Source organism: Lepidochelys kempii, chromosome 1 (genome assembly GCF_965140265.1).
Source record: "Lepidochelys kempii isolate rLepKem1 chromosome 1, rLepKem1.hap2, whole genome shotgun sequence".
Classification (NCBI taxonomy): domain Eukaryota; kingdom Metazoa; phylum Chordata; order Testudines; family Cheloniidae; genus Lepidochelys; species Lepidochelys kempii.
Window position 1 is genome coordinate 241,601,166 of NC_133256.1, and position 20,230 is coordinate 241,621,395.

Consider the following 20,230-nt stretch of genomic DNA (forward strand, 5'->3'; position numbering starts at 1 on the left):
TAATACTTCATCCACCTTGTCTCTTTAATATCCTGGGACCAACACAGCTACAACATCCCAGCAAATAAATATTCTGGGACATTTTCCATCTTCCTGGCATGCAAAAATTCCTACTTCTACTCCAGGGATCCCTACTCTGCACATGCTGATTGATAACACTACAGCTATGTATTATGACTGAGAAAAAGGAGCCAGTCATCTTCAATATGTCAGGAGGTTACTTGGCTCTATACTTGATGTATTCATCACTGGATCATACTGATGGCCCTGAATCTCGCAGGTATTCATAACTCTCCAAGATCTCAGACAACCGTGTGGTCAAAGACGCAATGGTGCAGAACATCTTTCATAAACAGAGCTTCCCATCAATAGATTTATTTGCCACAAGCCAGAACAAAAAAAGAGTCAAGCATTCTCTTCCAGAAGGATTTCCTGTCCAGGCTCACTGTCCATCCAATGCCTCTTTCATCCCCTAGTGCCAGGGATTAATGAACACCTTCCTGATAATCCCCATGACACTGGAGATCTTGAGGCAAAATGCAGGGTCCATTATCACAATATAAGAACGAACATGGCATACTGGGTCAGGGCAATGGTCCATCTGGGCCAGTATCCTATCTTCCCACAATGGCCTGTGCCAGACACTTCAGAGGGAATAAACGATGAGAGATCACTCAATAATTGTCCTGTTCTAAATCTCAGCTTCTAGCACTCAGAGGTATAGGGACAGCCAGAGCATGGGGTTGCATCCTGTGACCATCATGGACCTATGTCCACTTATCTAATTCTTTTTTTAATCCAGTTATACTTTTGGGCTTCACAACATCCTCTGGCAATGAGTTCCACAGGCTGACTGTGCATTGTGTGAAGTAGTACTTCCTTATGTTTGTTTTAAGCCTATTAAATTTCATTGGGTGATCCCTGGTTCTTGTGGTATGTGAGGGGGTGAATCATACTTCCTTATTCACTTTCTCCACACCATTCATGATTTTATAGACCTCCATCGTATTCCCCCTTAGTCTCTTCTCTAAGCTGAACAGTCCCAGTCTTTTTAATCTCTCCTCATATGGAAACGGTTCCATAGCCTTAAATCCTTTTTGTTGCTCTATGTACCTTTTCCAATTCTAATACATATTTTTTGAGATTGCGAGACCAGAACTGCACACAGTAGCGGAGGTGTAGGCATACCATGGATTTATATAGGCATTATGATATTTACGCTCTTAATATCTACCCCTTCTCTAATAGTTCCTAACCTTCTGTTAGCTGTTTTGACTGCCACTGCACATTGAGCTCATGTTTTCAGAGAGCTATCAACCATGACTCCAAATCTTTCCTGAGGGGTAACAGCTTTTGTATACCCCATCATTTTGTACGTATAGTTTGGATTAAGTTTTCCAACTTGCATTGCTTTACACTTAACACTGAATTTCATCTGCCATTTTGTTGCCCAATCACCCAGTTTTGTGAAGCCAGTTATACCACTTCCCAGTCTACTTTGGACCTAATTATCTTGAGTAATTTTGTATCATCTGCAAACTTTGCCACCTCACTGTTTATCCCCATTTCCACATCATTTATCAATATGTTGAACAGCACTGGCCCCTGTACAGAACCTTGAGGGACCCTGCTATTTACCTCTCTCCATTGTGAAAACCAACCATTTATTCCTGCCCTTTGTTTCCATCTTTTAACCAGGTATTGATCCATGAGAGTACCCTCCTTCTTATCCCATGACAGCTTACTTTGCTTAAGAGCCTTTGGTGAGGGACCTTGTCAAAGGCCTTCTGAAAGTCCAAGTATACTATATCCACTGAACCCCCCCCGGTCCACATACCTGTTGACATCTTCAAAGAATCGTAATAGCTTGGCGAGACATGATTTCACTTTACAGAAGCCATGCTGACTCTTCCAACATACCATGCTCATTGATGTGTCTGCTAAGTCTGATCTTTATTACAGTTTCAAACAATTTTCCTAATTCTGAAGTTAGGCTTACCAACCTGTAATCATCAGAATTGCCTTTGGACCCTTTTTTTAAAATTCAGATATTAGCTATCCTCCAGTCATTTAGTAGAGTCTCTGATTTAAGGGATAGGTTACATATCACAGTTGTTACATCTTCAATTTCCTATTGGAGCTCCTTCAGAACTCTTGGGTGAATACCATGTGTCCTGGTGATAGTCCCAGCACAGTGAGTTTTGGTATTCAGATGTGGTGAACCTCTCAACACAGCCTGCCCTGATTATCTGCTCTGCCAAATTATACAGAACAGAAATCCTGCACCCAGACCCAGCTGCTTTACAGCTGATAGCCCGGTTGCTGACTGGCAGCCCACAAAAGAAGGTGTTCAGGTGAAGTTCTGAACATTGTGCTCCGAACCAGTAAAGCCTCAACTAAACTGATTCAGTTTTATAAAGAGAAGAGGTTTTCTATTTAGGCACCTTAGCACCAGTATCTTCCTTGACAATAGTCCAATATTGCTGAAATGGCTATTTGTTAAGCCTGCAACAATATGGATTTTCTATTAATTCCACAAGGGTCCATTAGCAGCGGTATCTGCACATCGCCCACCCATGATTTTCCCTGTTTGGGAGCTCCCTTCCCTCCTAGACGTCAAACTGCTAGAGTTGATGGGTCCCCACACTGAGTCCTTAACAACCTGTTCCCTATACCACCTATAGATAAAAGCTGCCTGTTAGTAGCCATGACCTCATCTTGAAAGATAGGGAAGATTTGGGCCCTCATGGCATGCCCCCTTTACAGTGTTTCAGAAGGACAGGGTTACTCTCAGGCTTCATCCCAAGTTCCTTCCCAAGGTTATTTCAGAGTTCTATATGAACCAATTAGTTACCTCCCAGTTTCTTTCAAGCCTCACACAATCTCACGGAAAACAAACTTCATACACTTGATGTAGTAAGGGCATTGTGAAATTACCTTAACAGGACAAAAGATATACAAGGGACATGCCTAGACTGAGCATGGGCTTTGCAGATACGGGTCTTCCAACTGTACAAGAACGTGTTATGAGTTAGCCAGGTTAGATCCACCCACCTATTAAAGCTCATTCCACCTGATCTCAGGTGGTCTCAACAGCCTGCTGGAAGAACAGAAGGAGGATAGATGGGGAGCTGTTCTGTAATAATTTATGAATGCTCTTTGCTAACCTAGTTATTGGAAGCTTTACTGTATGAATATATTGGTGTAGTTGAATAGGGATTAAGGAAAGCCTAAGCAGGAAGGAAAAGAATGTTGAAAAGTCACTTGTCTTGAGAAAGATTTGATTTTGTTAAGTGACAGCGTCAGGACAGGAAAAGATCTGTGCACAGCAGAGGTCAAAAGAACTGTGGCAGGTTTAAAGAGGACTACTATGAAGTGATGAGGGAACTGTTAAAGGAAATAAGCGGAGACACAAGCACCCACCAGCTGTGGTGTCTTAAATTAGTCCCGCCTAGGTTAGCCTCAGGGATGGCAAGCCTTTAGGTAGGAGGCTGGGTTTGAAATCCTTTTTAAATCTTAAATTATTTTAACATAGTAACAAAAAACAATACTTTGATTTTAAGAAGGCTGTTTTGTCACTGAACACTACTGGTCACAGACTCTGAAGAACTGCAGATGTCAGAACTCAGTCAGATGGATAAGCACAACTAATACACAGGATATTATTGCCTAGGGACTGGACTACGTGTAAGTATGGAATTCCACCATAGGAAGGTAAAGGCATGAGGTCTGACACCTGAATGGGTGCACTCAGAGACCACAAAAGGGGACAGGTGCCACTACCCCTGTAACTATGAGTCCATTTCTGAAATCTGTAGGACAACTACGTGGAGCACAGTCCACACTTTTGAGGAGACACTAATCTTCACGGGAATCTTCCAGATCAGATCTGTATCAGATCCCACAACCAGGTAGCTCTACTCCTCTAGGATTCTGTATTGGTGAAGGAAATTAGGAGTTGAGCCCTTCATGCCTTTATATAGGGAGGTCACTGGTTTGGGCCCCAAAGAACACTGCTGACCAACTGAATCCCATCTCACACACAGAGGATGCATGCACATCAAGAATGGAATCCATGTGGACAAAACATCTCCAAAAACTATATAGTTAATGTAAGATAGGTAACTTTTTCTTATCAAGCCAGTGAATACTGGCAAACTAAAGGGAACCAGTTATGGTTAATGCTTGCACATGATTTATTTATAGAAGGTAGTCTGCTACAGAACCATACATTCAAGAGCACCTTTAGGAGTATCCCTTTCAGCCAGATGAAACTTTACAAGGTTGGCTCTTTTGCTTACTTCAAAATTCTGACAGCTAGTAAGTTCAACTGGAACAGGATTAGTCCCATCTCCCCCCACCCCCCGCCCTAGCTTTTAGCATGAGCACATTACTATTCTAGGGAGGGAGGGCAAAAGAAGCAAGAACTAAATTAATTTTTCTGATCATTTCAGTCTTCACTAACCAAGAACCACAGCCTCACAAATTTGTCTTCACAAGAACTATTCTACCAAATTAATGACCATGGCCATTCTCCCATTAAAGGCTTTTTTCAACCATTTACTTGGTACTTAACTTTTTATGGCACTTAGTTTCACATTATGTTCAGCAGTGCATGTAACACATGGCCAATGGCGATTTGCAGTCTCCCAAACCCTGTTCCCAAAACTAATGAATAAATTAAGTCTCATTTACAGTCTGAGGGAAGCAGATACCTTCCTTAACCTGAAAAATAAAAGTTGACCCCTCCATTTATCAATGTCAGGTAGACTCATTAAAAAAAGATTTGTTGATAAGTGGCTCCTTGCTATTTACAACTAAATAAAGTCAGGCATCCCTGTCTTTCCTTAAATGTAACTCATTTAGGGCTATATCAGTAGTTTTCAGTTGAAGAGGGAGACTGAACAATGCCAGAAGAGTCCATCCCCAAAACTAAGAATAGTATAGTGACAGACTCTGAAAGCGGGGAGGCAGGGAAGGAGTTTAAGTTACTTAACAGCAACCTCTCTGGCTGCTTTAGAAACAGCATCAATGGCTTCTCATCCTCCAACAGCCCACAGGACGTGGTCACTATGAGGACTTATGGCTCGAAAAGAGAGGATTTTCTGAGGAATGATGGAAGGTGGAACTCACAGTTCTAAGAGGGCCCACTTCACCCTCTTCCCCCAACAAAAAACAATGTGTGTTTTTGAGTCTTGCCAGTAACAAAAGCTGCTCATTAGTTTTATTTCACCAAAACAGTTCTGGAACTGTCAAATATTTTCTCCAATTTTGTTAAAGCAATGCCTACAGTCCTAGAAAGTGATGCCTTAGCTACTAACCTTAGAGCTTGATTACTTACAGCTGTTGCACTGAATATTTACATTTGAAACAGTTGACATATTTCCATCCCATCCTAATGACGTGAGTATGACTATTCAAAATGGCAAACTACAGCTACTTCCACACCAAACTCAGGGAATTGGAAAAGGAAATTGCTGAGTTTGACTGCCATTGACCTCTCCCTCCTCCCCCCCAAAAAGAGAAAATTCAGCTATTGCTTATGTTTTGGTCATCTGAAAAGTAAGAGAAGGCAGATCTGAAATACGATATCCTTTCAGCTACAGTCCAGTCTAGTACTTGGATTTTTTTTTTCCCCTGTTCCTAGAAAAAAATGTGAGGAGGGGGGAGAAGCAAGGATAAGTAGTAGATTCTTGGGGAAAGAAGCAGCCTACTGAAATGCAACTGTGGATTAGATTACCAGCTGGTAGTTTTAAATTTGGAAGCACATAGATCTAAGTGTCAAGACATCTATACAGGTGTGAACTGTAGTCACAACTTCTGTGAATACCACAATTCCATGGCTGCAGAATCCACTTTCTTCCACAGAATGGTCACCACAGGAAAAAAATATTCCCTGATCTGCCAAGTGGCTTGTGGAGGGACTAAATGCAGATTCATGATGGGCAGTCTTGGGGACAAAGCACTATTTCAGGCACCATCCAGACACCTTTCCTTGCTCACACTTTTGATGGAGGCAAGCAGCATGTTGCTTGAAATAGGTGAGAAACCAGAAGAGAAATCTCTCCTGCATCTTTCTCCTGGGTAGAAGTAGATGCTATACCTACAGGCCAACATTACCCCCACCATCATCACAGAAAGTAAGGAGGGGATTCATGCAAAAGAGGGTGAAGGGGGGGGAAATCTTTCTGCACATTAAAAAAAACACTGTCATCTAACTCCCTCCCCCCAAAACACAAGCTGAAATCCCTCATATTCAGATTCTATTCCCATCCCAAGAGACAAAAAGCCCTACACCACCATCAATCCAGCAGACAAAAGCCACTCACTTAGTTCCCTCCCCTATTTCTAAATCTTCCTTGTCCACTGTGATTGCCCTCCACAATGCAATTACGCATTGTTTGAGCTTCAACTGGAATTTGGCAGTAAGTTAGAAAAAGTTGAAGTGAATAGAATGTTACTTATTTTCAACAAGTTTTTAAAAGCATAACAAGATAACTATTGTAATTTGATATTTAATCTGAGAAAGTTTACTATTAAGTGGGATGTGAATATATGTGTGTGTGTGTGTATGTATGTATATTAATTGTGAGTTTTACTGTCCAAATAACTACAGAATAGTTATCCACTGTAGTTTTACAAGTTGAAATTAAAGTTCCCACAACTAAGTAATTCTACTGCTTTGCAGAATTTGTCACTGGCCATCGAAGAATATAGGTCCAAACAGGGCCCTGGCTAGATTAGAAAATTCTTCCCTTGACCTAGCTACTGCCTCTAGGGGAGATGGATTACATAAGCCAATCAGGGAACCTCTCCCATCGGCATAAGTACTGTCTTCACTGAAGCACTGCCCTAGTGTAGCTGCACTGCTGTAGCATTTTAAGGGTAGATAAGCCCTTCAAGTAGGGAAGCATGGAGTGTGGGAACCTACTAGCACCAACCAGAATTTCTTGCCAAGTCTTAAACCAAGCATATGTACGGGTTCATTAAAATTCAGCAACACTGTAATGGTTAATCAGTGCCTTAACCAGTAGTCACTAGATCGCAGTTGTTTTGTCCCAAGTTGTCAAGAGAAAAGGGATAGGTCAAGTACCATTATTTGGCTGGAGGAAACAATGTACAAATTGTTCTATGATTGGAAAAGTCTCCCCATTTTTCCACTTGACCCAAATGTGGGGGAGCAACATTAAGTAGTTTAATTGTAACTACAAGAGTTTCTATTTAACACTTGTGTCCTTCATCAGTACACCAAACATGTTCTCTTTAGAGGTTTCAGAGAGGTCAAAACCACCATGCAGTTTTCTACGAATTTTCTAGTCATTTAGCACTAACCAATACATGGATATTGCTGCAAGACTAAGTGTTTCATTTTCTCCCCAATTAAATAAACTGCTTCATAAACATCTAATTATAATTGCTTTAAATCTCACCTTGTGCAAAAGATGAGCCATACAGCTCGCTCTATAATATGTGATCAGAGGCAAAACACATTAACAGGATAATCCAGTAAGTCACCAGATATTCTAATTAACTTTGCCTGACCCTGGTACCACACATTTTGGAAATTGTGAGTGCATGTATAACTGCAGTGCTTCTCATGTTCAAAGTCTTTCACAAATATTAAATCCACAATAGCCTTGTGAGTCAAATAAGCCTGAGACTGATTTTATATGGGTAAATGCAGGCACGACAAGATTAAGTGACTTAATCAAAATCTGTGCGAGTCACTGAAGCTAGAAGCAGAATCTGAAATTGAAGTTTTAGTCTAGAAGTTTGAGCACAAGCAGCAGATACTTATTTTCATGTAGACTAGCAATTTTCACATTTGAACATTTACTGGCAGATTTATGCCATCCTGGTTCACACATTTTAAAGTGTTAGGGTTTTTTTTGTTTTTAAAGACAAGACCATATAAAATGTGGAACTGTTTGCAATTCTCCAACTTTCTTTCAAATGCTTCATCAGCTTTCAAAGTTTCTTATGAGGAATTGCACAGTCAGCAGCACTGGGTGATAACTAGTTTTATTTTCAGGTCTCTAATATCTGGACAGCAGACCTCACTTCTATTTTACACTTTGGATAAAAGGAGCTTCAACTGCTATGAGTCCCCAAGCTTAAGACAAATAAAGTCTCAGGCTGGAAAGAGGAGATTTGTTTGAATGATGTATTTTCCTAGTTTTAATGAAACATTAGCTATAAGATTGGACATTTGTCCTATTTCAAGCAAGTGCCATCACATGCATTAAAGCCTCTAAAAAATAAGTCATTTTGCCAGTCAAATTGAGAGTGCCGCAAGAGAACCAGTTTTCTTTTCTTCCCACTCAGTATTTTAAATATTGCCTATACCTGGTCCATGACAGGCACTTTATATTCCTTCCTGTCTGTCTTTATATATGTTGGGAAAGTATTACAGCACACTTCTCTTAACTATAGAAGCTGCTTGACACTTTGAAGGTTACTAATCTGGCAGAGGTACCAAAAAAGCAGAGAGCTGTGGTTTTTTGTTTTTTTAAACAAGAGTTGCTGTACTCAAATAAGGTTGAAAGCATCTTTACTTTGTAAGCAGTCTAAAAAGACTATTTTAGCTCTGGTATACTAGAAATTGAGAAGCTTTGTGAAAAATTCAAATCACAGGCCATTACAATAGTGCCCACATGTAAGGCCTGGTCTACACACAGTAAGATCACCAGACAGTCCCTCAAGTAAAGATTTACAATTTAAGGCCCTTGGAAGAAGCTTCCAAAGATCAGCAGACTGAAAACTTACCAAATAGACAATAAAGGAAGTCATCTGTCATACCAAGTCATTAAGTTTTGCCCTGTCCAATGCCATATGAAAAAAGTGACTTAGGGCTTATCTACACCATGTTTTCACCCACACTAGAGGAGTGAAAGTTTTAGTGCTCACTGGAGTGTCCTGCGCTAACTGGCACATGTGGACCTTGCTGGAAAACATGAAGAGTTCCCTTGTACTCGTTAATGTAGTCTCAAAATGAGCACTCTTTCTAGAACATTAATTTCTACAGCTCTTAAAGCTTCAGGCAGCAACTGATGTTTTAAACACCATGTTGCATAGAGCAACCCAGAGCCAGTCCACACAACAAAGGGCAACACCAACCCAGAGCCCTTTCTACCCTGGGATCAACAACGGGGACCACTAATTTACAGCTGAGCCATGTAAAGCACAGAAATTTTAGTGCAGACAAGTCCTAGAATGCATTTGCACTCCAGAACCAGGCCTTTCACCACTCTCACTCTAGAAAAATTCCATAGTAATGTATTTTTTTTCTGATGAAGGGGAATATAGTGTTTTGTGTACGTCTCCAGGGCACAAGCCTGGGCAAATGATATGGAGGCCCTGAGTTGCCCATGCATCAGGACCCCCTTCTAGACATCACCAGTAAAACCCAGTGGAGAAGAAACACCAATACATCTAGTACCTGATCTGCTGCAGGAGTTGCCAGAAAGATACTGAATTCCATTCCCGATTTCTTATCTGAGTTTTCTCTCATAACCTTACATTTTCCAAGTTCACCCATAAGACAGTGGGGCTTTTCTGTCAGGAGTTGCTCCCTTAGCCTGTAATGTATCTGAACAGCAAAATCTCATCATAAAATTTGAATTGGCCTGTAGTTTCCATCAAGATGAAAAATGCAAGTGTCCACAGTAAAATTTTCAGATGCAAACACCTTAGAAAAGGCCAAGCCATTTTCAGATTAGCAGCTGAATCAATAAGCAAGTGAAGGATGTTTGTGGTTTTTTCACTAAAAAAGAAGGCGCGAAGAGGAAACTAGAGCTCACTCTGCCATCAGCTACTTTAATTTTTGCTGTTAAGTTTCCAGCACACTACTTGCTTCTGGTAAATCTGACAACTCACTAAACCAGTGAATTGTATGCTATTTTCTGCATTTGACCAGCATTAGGTTTCCTCCAACGACCACTCTATACACAATAGCTCCCTACTTGCCTAGATCCTGAGTGCAATACTGAAGTGAAAAATATTGCTGGAAGCTCAACATGGGAGATTTCTAATAAATTCAGTCAGTTTTCCCACCAGTATTTCTGATGTAGTTAACCTACAGTGAGACAGAATGAGGTCTGCATTCAGTAAGTCTCAACTGCTCCCTTCAACTCAAGTTAGACATCATTTCTCATGGTTCCTTCCCCTGCCTAAAAGTATCTGATGTTGAGTGGGTCCAAGCCAACTGAAAACAGCACAGATCATTTCAGCATAGAGTACCTACAGGATTTTAGAAGCTAATGCTTCCAATATATGCATAACTCTTGATGAAACAGGTTTATTCAGAAAAAAATTGCTGTTACCCCAAGGAATGTGGGCAGTGTCTTGAAGTTAAATTGTAAACAGTTGCACCAGGGGAGAGAAAACTAAAAATAGTTGTTTGGTGAAATATATCAAGGCTTTAAGAAATAAAGCCACTCTAAAAACTCATCTGGAAAATAAAGAAATGCTGACATTCTGTAACATTTAACCAAATCCTAGCAGTAACACAGAAGCTGTTATTAACAGATGTACGTTACATAAGCATATGCAGATGTTTAAATCCTTAAGATAATCGCCTGGATTTCATCTTTTAATAGTAATACTCATATGCTCTAGTTTGTGTCCACCATCTTAACAAGGAGAGAAATAGTCAATGTTTTCATATCGTTCAAGATTCATATGCATTGGTCCAAGCAACTCACCAGAAAGAGTCAGTAAGGCAGAAATGATCCATCTCCTGTTAGGGCAGTTAACACCATAACAGAGATCAGCCGGCAAAAAAAAAAAAAAAAAAAAAAAAAAAAGAGATGCAAGCATGGGTAACTGATACCAATTGAGTAGACATTTAAAGGCTAAGCAAGACTGTCTGGTCTGACCAGCTGTATTAACAATACCAGACGACAGTCATCTGTCACACATGGTATTGTCTGTCATCCAAATGCATCCCATCTCAACTATTCTATCTAACTTATGCCAAAACACTCAAAAACCAAGGGTCCTATCCCTCTACCACCAATGAACAGAGGTATACTACAGATTATGGGCACGTTTCACAGTCATTCACTGTGTGGGTTCAGGGGGAGAAACAAGGCAGACAACTAAAAATGAAAAAAGTATATCTGGCAGGGAAAGAAGCAGATTAGATTCACAACCTATATTCAGCTACTGGTATAGCGAAAGTAGGAACTGGTACAGCCATTTAGATAAAGAGGGAGTTGAAAAGTCATGAGACAGAATCTCTCCTTTCTGCATCAGTGGCTTAAGGAGCCATATTCTCCCATCACAGTCAATGGGAGTTACCCTGCACTGGGAGAATAGGCACTCAATTTGATAGTTATTAAAAGTTTCACAGTCTGTTGACTGCTCATTGACCTAGTTGAAATAAGTCTGTTGGTTCTTGAACTATTCCCATTAGAGTTTCCACATCATAAATCAGCACAGAAAAATTGTGTTGGCTGTCTCAGACATGCCAAGAATTGAAGAGGCTTGGTGGGCCTTCCACCTCTTTTTAGTCTTACTGGTAAAATAGAGGGAACAAGCTTGTACTGCTGCAGCCTATCCTGTGAATCACTAGATGGCTCTAGTATCCCAAGTTCAGGCATTTAAAACAGCACTAAACAAGCAGCAGAGGGCACCATATCTCCTTCTGCACGGAAAGTATTACTAGCTTTTTCCCCCACAACAATTCCTTCCTCCCAGCATAAGCCTGCTAACATGCCAGGTTCTCTTATGTGTCACTCAGCAGTACCTGGTCATTTTAACCAGGAGATGGGCTACAAAATAAGGATATATGTTCTGCAGCCTGCTAAATTTCCACTTTTCAGGTAAGCTCAGACACATCAATGCAAGCTTAAGCTCAGACTTGAAATTTTAAGTTACAGTCCAAACTTACAAATGAAAGTCTAATAAGAGCTCTCCCACCTACACCCCAATATTCTCAAAGTTTTCTTCTACTGAAAAATCCTTGATCACTTAAAAAAAAATCCAAGTATTTTAAGAGCATTTTCTAAGAAACCTTGACAATAATGCAGTCTGGAGTGAGCCAGAGATCTTTAGCTAGCTGCAGAATGTTTCTTTAACAGCATGCCCACTCTGTTCTGAATGAAGAATGCCATGAATGTGTACCTTTTCTTGCACCCCTTAGAGCATGCGTCTCAACAATTCTGGGCAAGACACCTTGGAATGCCTTAAAACCACTTGGTGGGGCACTAGGCTAAGGGTTAGATCAGATGACAACGTAAAAGGTCCACAGGGATGGTGGATGACCCAATTTGGATTGTCCTGGTGATCCTCCTCTTCCCTCCCAGTCATCCCTAGCCAGTCAGTTAATGACTTATTCGAGGAAGGGTTAAATCTAGGCACTCTCTGTGGTGTATCTTCACATGATCATGCTGCATTCATAAGTGCTGCACACAGTTATATGCATTCAAGTTTATGAAAAGACAATACTTAAACTTTAGTGGGTATATTACCTCCATCGTAAGGTCCTTCAGCATTTTCCTATACTTGATTGAGCAATTGTCTCAAGTTATACACGATTGCCAAAAAAAAATCTAGTGCTTTAATGCTATTAGACAGTGAACCTCATTTCTTTTGTATCTATCCAGTTAAAACTACACAAGTAATACTAGATAGGCACAGTAACGGAGGACTTGCCATACTAGATCAAAGTCAATTTACGTCCAGTATCCTGTTTCTGATAATGACCCATTATCAGATGCTTCAGATGAAGGTGAAAGAAACCCACAGTATGCAGATGTGAGATCATCTGCCCCCTATATAAATCTCATCCCCATCTCTAGCAGTCAGAGACTGGTTTAAACCTAAAGCATGAGAATAAATATCATCAATAGCAAATTTTGGAAGCAATAACTTTGGATATTCTTGATCTCCAGAATAGTTCCTCAGTTTGGAGCAACATACTTGTCCTCTGTAGTGTCCCATCTCCCACATGGAGACGCCTCAAATTGTGTTCTTTTACATGGGAAAAGAACTGCCTTTTTCCAAATTAGGTTGAGAATTTGACAAAGATGCTTTGCTGCCCCAGAACATTTCAATGTCATCATAGACTATGCACTTGATTAGACACTTAGTAAATGCACTTTTGACATATGCCTTGATAAGAACCTCACCAACACAACACTAGCTGTTGAATCAACAGACAAGCTAGTAGCAGCATTTAAAGTCCTGGGAAAGCGCAGTGGCAAAAGTCAGCCCAAAAATTAATTGGAGTAAAAGCAAAATTCTTCCAGTTGATTACTCTGAACACCGAGTGCTCAAGCACCTTAATGGGCAGCCACCCAAGACTGTCAGTGATTTCATCAACCTTGCCTTTGGCATCAGTAACATGGGCAGCATTGAGAAAGCATTGCAAAAGCACAGTCAGTAGTGGGGCACCTCATTAAGAGCATCTTCTGGAAACCGACCATCCTGCTAAGTAGGGAGATGAGGCTAAGCATATACAATGCTTCGGTGGTCCGTATTCTGAAACATGAGACTGAAACATGGCCTCTCACTGTCATGACTGAAAAGAAGTTGGACACCATTCAAGTAAAGCATGTTCAAATAATCAAAAGCCTCAAGGAGACAAATTCAAGTTGAATGAAGAGATCTGTTTTCTAACTAAACAGGTCCTGCTTTCTCAAATGGTCACCCAACACACTCATGTGGTATGTTCATCTGCTCTGAATGCCTACCAACTTCTCTCCAAGAATCATCTTCTACTATGATCCAATGAAAGCAGATGAAAGACACGCCCTGTAAGACCTAAAACCCATCTCTTACTGGCATCCTACCCCGTAATCCACCAGATTTGGCTCAGGACAGAACATCATGGACGCTCATAATACATTCAGTGACCCTAAACTGTCCAAGCAACAGCATGAGAATGAACCAGTCTGCACAGACTGGCAAATTAACACCCACCGCACTTTCATGTTTATCAGTATTAGTGCTCTTTCACAAGTGATCAATTCCCATAGCAATCCAACATCACTCGGAAGATTCTCAGTTCAAACCAGTTATGCTGCAGGTCTGTGTTATTTGATGAACTTAAGTAGACTACACAATCCCACTCAAAACTGACTCAATGAGAGGAAAGAAGGGACTTACCTGGACGTTCACAGACCACACCTAAGACTTAGTTTACATGAATAATCAACTGCAACTGTGACTTCCTCTGACCTACAGTTACTCAATAACATAGAGTTAAGTTTAATGTAACAAGAATAAGGCATCATGTATTCCTCCTAGTAGCAATGCCACTTGAACCAAAAGAGGCTGTTCAAAAATGAAAAACAATTCTTAACTATCAGATTAACCAGCCATGTTACGAGTTACACACAGCTATTTTCCCCTCTTTCAATTACTGCCATTCCATTCACAAGGAGATATTTAACTGATTTTGTGCTTGCCATCTATATCATGAAGCCTATTAGAGTGCTGACCCTAACTGCATCTAGAAAGAGGTTGTGACACATCCAATTATGACAATGGAAGATGCACTTCAACCCATGTAACCAGTGGAAGAAGAATAACAGAAGTGAGAACCAAGCATTTGGAGCAAAGCCAAAATATGCTACAAGGCTGCATAGTGGTCTACCATTGAATCACTACAAGAGCCTCCAGATCACAGATTCCCACTTCCCTGTATAAGGAAAGAAAAAACAGAAATTTCACCCACGTTTCCTACCTGAAAAAAGGGAGAACTGCCATTAAGCTACACATCTGTAGCTTTTGGAGAACTAAAAATAAGTTTACTTTTCCATTTATGCTACAATTCTCAGCCTGACAAACACAAGGTACACCACCATGCAGTCATCCAGTCTTCTGAAAGACATGGTGAGATTTTCCAAAGTGACTTGGGAAAATAAGTAATTTTTCAAAATGGATTTAAGTATCTACATTCCTTTTGAAAAATGAGACACTCCCAAAAATTTTACCCTTGATCTCCCTACCTGGTTCCTAGTTTAGAGTCAAAGACAGATGTGTCATCCAGTTAGAAACCCCACAGTTAAACAGACATTCTACTGCCAAGTCCATTCTAGGCTTGCCTGCGTAATACACCAAATCCTTGAATGCTCTAGCAGGAGTGTCCTCAGTACTATATAATTTGAACACTTCATGATGAAAAATATTTAACAATTTTGATAAACAGTAAAAAGATTGGCAGTTTAGCCTTTCCTATCAGCAAAGATGTTTCAGATAACTTAGGCATTAAATGTATACTCAAAAGACTATAAGTTAAATACATATAGAAGTTTTGGTAGGCTTCCATACACTGCATTTGCAGTTTGTCCCCCATCATGTGCCTTCCAAATAAGAATTGTGATGTTTTATTCCTCTATCATCTTTTCAAATTGTGCGATACCATGTATATAGCAAGTTTTACTTACACCAGGTTAGGCTGCTATATCATGCAAACGAGCGTCAGCCAGAAAACGGTGTCTGTGGCTACACGCTATGCTTAAGTAAATTCTTACCAAGTTCAGATGTGACTTATTGTGGTAGCACTGGATACAAAAAAAAACCTCCTGAACTAAAGGAACACCTGCCATGCTCATCACCTCTCCTATGTCTAGAATGCTCTTTCAGCTCCCAAATTACATAGCAGTGCTAGTGTTGAGATCTAGAAATAAACTGAACATTTTGGACAGAGTTCTTTTCAAAAGAAAAAGTAAGATTTAATTCTTTGAATTTCTTCCCCAACTTTACTAGGTTCAACTATAGACAAGAGGTAGCTACTGTATTTTCAAATAATACTTTTCAAAGCACCAAAATGATGAAAAGTTTAAACATAAATTGGTCACAAAGTCAAGACAGACCTAAAAGAATCAGAGCTCATTTGTGCTCACAAAAGAAATTAATCCACCTGAGGTTGGCATAGAGTTCACTAATTCCTCCTCTCTGCAACACTCCTTGAATCAGTAGATCCTTATAAAGCGTCAGTTCATCCTTGCAAAGCCATACAGTTGAGTCTGAGTGAAGTGAGCAGACCAAGAAAACTTCAATGTAAGTGACAGAACAGCAATGACATCCTCCTATAATTATTACTGAAGTTAATATGTAGTATCACTACAGGGTCCCTCTCCAGTCAAAACTGAAGGCAGTGAGGAATCAGCAGATTCATGGCCTTAAAATATCCTATGTACCATGCATCACAGGCTCTCATTTCTGTAGTTGCTAGTTTATTTCTACTGCCTACAGGACAGTTCTCTGTTCACGCCCTGTACCTTTGTCACTCACCCTGTGGAGTTATCACACAATTGGTACTCAAACTGCAAACTGTGAAATATAAGTAATAATGTAATCTACAAACCACTCATGAACTCCAGTTCGGTTTTGCTGGAGGGCTATCACCCTTTTCTTACTCTGTAAAGATTTTCTTCCCCCTGTTTTACATTGTTATTCCAACAATTATGTTATTTCTGAAGTGTCTGATAAAAGAAAGTTTAACTTCAAAATCTGTTAAGTCTGTTTTATAAACAGACTTATTTGTAAATAAAAAGTATGTGATGTTTCTATTAGCCAATTTGTTCCTGTAGTACCCCAAAACCATTAGTACATTCTGACTGTCATATCATCTGCTGAAGTCAGAAATTATCACTACCAAGCTGACAATCATTTCAGGACAATAAACAATACCTGAATATTAAGATGAATCTGAGAGTAACTCAAAGAGCCTTTTAAACAGCGAATAAGGTTAGGATTTCAAATCAAAATTACATCAGACTGCATACAGAAAACAGATAAATTTTCAATGCGCAGTCTGAGTGGTGCGTTAAGTAGCGCCTAGCATCTGACTGGGCATCAACTATTAAACACAGACAGGACTAACAACAACAATACCCTGAGTACACTGCTAGGTCTTATGATTTGTTTAAGAGAAAAGAAAAAGAAAAAAAAACTTGCAAAGCTATTATCACAAACCTATTAGGTATGTGGTGATGCATAGCTACCCAGAACACTGGCAGAGATGTCATTTGCTTTCAGAATGCATGCTACAAATACAAGCTGAGAGTGGTCTCAGTCATTTTTCAGTTTTACTGTGACAGTAGGTAAGTTGCTCTGTGGAGGAGAAAGAATTTTGGCACATGAGATACTGCAGCCATTCAGGAAAGAGCACTGAGATCATGCACTTGATCCCTCAGAAGCAATGGGGAAGATTATTTTCCACTGCTGCCTTTCTTCTGCCCCCTCCAATTTTTCAAGAGCAGAGACTCTCCATTCCCCCTATTTCAGATATTTGTAACTGGTAGGCCAAGCTCTACCCTCCCCCTTAACCTTGTTGCACAGCAACCTCTCATTCAGTTATACATGCTCCAACTCGCCATGGAGCTGAAGTTGCTGCTGTTGCCATCATGAGACTGGGGTTCAGCACAACCTTAGCTCTGTCGAAGTGAAGAGCTGGCAGGTACGGCAACGTCTTTGTACCAGTTTAACCAGATAGTTACCTGGAAAGATTGAATTTTAGCCTTCACAATTTTACAAAAGGCAAGCATTTACTTCCCAGTGTATCAACAGGCAGCCATGGGACTTAGGCTGAACTACTGGGGATTGATTCATAGTACACTACCAGCTCAAATTTAATTTTACATTGGTTGGTTTACCTCTGTATTATGTGCACTTTGCTAGCATATTTCTTGAGTATCTCCTGTAAAATGACGTAAGCTACACATGCAAGTGTTTCCCCTACCATATACATTTCTCTTAAATTAATGTAAAATGCCAATCCTCTGAAAAAAAATATTTTAGCTGGAGGTAGACTTGAACTAGACTTCAACAAGTGTGAATGCTAATTTTATAGCTTGAACCCCTTTATCTGGACTCCCTCAGGTAAAGGGTTTTGTGCAACACTCCAAATTACCTTTAGAAGACATGAAGGCTAAGTGCTCCAGCAAACTCAAAGAGGTTACTGATTCTGAAGACTCAGCACTTGGACAACCTCATAAGGGCGAAGAGGCCTTTAGGGAATCAAACAGGCAGCCTAGCTCATGGGAGGAGTTGCTCCCTCCATTCAAGGAATGGTTGGCTGGGTGGCACCTAGGGAAAACTGTGTCCCCCATCCCTAAGGACAGCTGACCTGTCATCTGAGGATCCTACCCTTCTCTTGAGGCTGGCAGCAGGGGAGTGACTGTGCTTGGGGAATTTGCACCTCTTTTACCTGTAGTTCACACCAGGCAACTTCCACCGTAGTCTCGGTGTCCAACCCCTTGTAGACTGTTTTGAAGGAGCCTCTTCCAATCTCAATATCGAATTTGAGGAAGCGGCCGTCAAGAGAGAAGCCCACCGCCTTGGTCTCCAGCTCCTCGATATCCTCTTGTTGTCGGTTCCGCCCCTCCTGGAGCTCCCGGCTGGCGGTGGCCGCGCTGCCTACCGTGCTAATAGGGAGTTGGGGGGTGGCTTCCTCTGCCTCTCCTTTGGGCAGTAGCGGGGCGGTGTCCTCTGCTGCAGCGGGCTCCTGAATGGGTTGTTCCTCGGGGGGAAGCGACAGAGACGGCTGCTGCAACAGTAGCAGGGGGACGTGGGTGACAGAGATGCAGGAGGTCTGGCTAGCAGGCTCAGGAGGGGAGCCCAGCAGCGGGGTGATACTCCCGGGAGTGGCGACGGCCGGGGGTGCTGCGGGCTGCAAGCTAGGCAGCTCCAGAGCTGTAGCATTGGAGTCGCAGATCACGCTACGGCGGAAGAAGCGGTGCTCGGTGGCTGCAGCCCCACGACTGTCCTTGTCCATGGTGTGGCGGCGGCGCCGGTATTCCTCGCTCCGGCCCCCGCCTCCCACCTCGCCGCCTGCTCCTCCGGCCCCCGAGCCATCATGGTCAGCGACGGCTCCTAGCTTCTCCCCCACGGAGCTGTCCGAGCTAGAGCCGTTCTTGGGCGGAGGCGGCGGGGGAGCCAGGAAGCGGGGGGCCAGGCTGCTGCTCCCTACGGCGCCCTCCGACATGGTGCTGCGGGGCTCGGGGTAGCGCTGCTGAGAGGATGCGGGGTGGGAAGTGTCACTGAGCAGGGAGCGCGTCCGGCTGCGGCTGCAACAGAGGAGGGTCCCAAGGGCTCCTCACAGCGGGGCTTGGCGGCGGCGGCTGAGCCAGCGGCGGGGTGGGTCCCTGCTTAGCGTCCACATCCATCCTGCCGCGGGGAGCCGTGCAGCGGGGCCGACATGGAGCGACAGCAGCGGGGCCAGGACACGGGACTAGGGGGGAGAAGTCGAGAGGAGCCCGAGGCAGGTGCTGGGCCGGGAGCAGCCGCTGGCCGCCCGGAGCGGGACAGCCCAGCTGCTCTCGGAGAGGAAAAGCGACCGGCCCCCCCGGGCTAGGAAGCGGGGCAGGCCCAGGCCGGGAAGCGACTGCGCCGGGGGCGCAGGCCCCGCACACCCCTGCCGCGAGAGGGGAGGGCAGGCCCGGCACGCCCCGCCTGGGGGGAGAAGCGCGGCCCGGTCACTCGGGGGAGCTCTCGCCTCACACGGCGCCCATGGCGACCTCGGCCTCCTCCCGGTAGGAAGTAACCGCTCGCCGCGGGGCCGGCCCCCTCGCTGCCTGCCGGCGCCTCACAGCGAGCCGGAAACCCCCCTCGCGGGTCTCTCACCGGGGCCGCCCGCGAAGCTGCCGCAGCCGCCGCCTCCTCCTGCACAAGGCCCCGGCCCGGAGAACCCGGGTGTCTCCCTCGCGAGGGTAGAGGGGAGGAGCCGCTGCGCCCGGCCCGGCTAATTCTCCGCGCTAAATGGCGACTAGCGCCCGAAACCGACAGACATAGACAGCCCCGTGGAGCACGCCCCCTCCTCCGACCCCGTTCTGCGCCTGCGCTATAGCGCCGCGCTTCCTGGGAATGGTAGTTTTTTCATCCCTCCTCTGAGGGAACAGAAACGCAGTTAACCTACAACTCCCATCGCGCACTGCGCTGATGCACGGCATCACGGGAATTGTAGTTTCCTTCTTGCGGGCTACTTACAGCTCGAGCCTGGCTGCTCCTCACACAATACTGTGGTAGAAGCTGTGCTGACTGGGGCAGGGCAGGAAGAGAGGGGAGGGAATCATTACATATGGATTAATTCTCGGAGAAGAAAGGAATCTCTCATCATACTCAGTCGACTCAGGGCTACAATGCAATATAAATTATATGCTTTAATAGATTGAATGCTACTGTTTTCAAACCTGCCCCCAACTCTCAGGGTTCTTTTTCAAAATCTAAAAGCAATGAAAATGTTTCCATGATTTGTTTTTATACATTAAAAGAAAAA

At 42.8% G+C, this 20,230-nt stretch overlaps 1 protein-coding gene across 11 annotated transcripts in view; it reads right to left on the minus strand.

Moving 5' to 3' along the window:
* WNK1 (WNK lysine deficient protein kinase 1) overlaps window positions 1–19,758 on the minus strand; it is a 171,004-nt gene extending 151,246 nt beyond the window's left edge. For 4 of the 11 annotated variants that reach the window (XM_073320396.1, XM_073320378.1, XM_073320387.1 and 1 more), the window contains exon 1: window positions 18,164–19,755. In XM_073320396.1, the coding sequence (XP_073176497.1) occupies window positions 18,164–18,940 (777 nt within the window). In that variant the 5' untranslated portion in view covers window positions 18,941–19,755. Of the gene's footprint in view, window positions 1–18,163 lie in introns of all 11 variants that reach the window. The other 7 variants (XM_073320417.1, XM_073320403.1, XM_073320411.1 and 4 more) reach the window with 4 other exon arrangements.
* Between the last annotated feature and the right edge of the window lie 472 nt (window positions 19,759–20,230).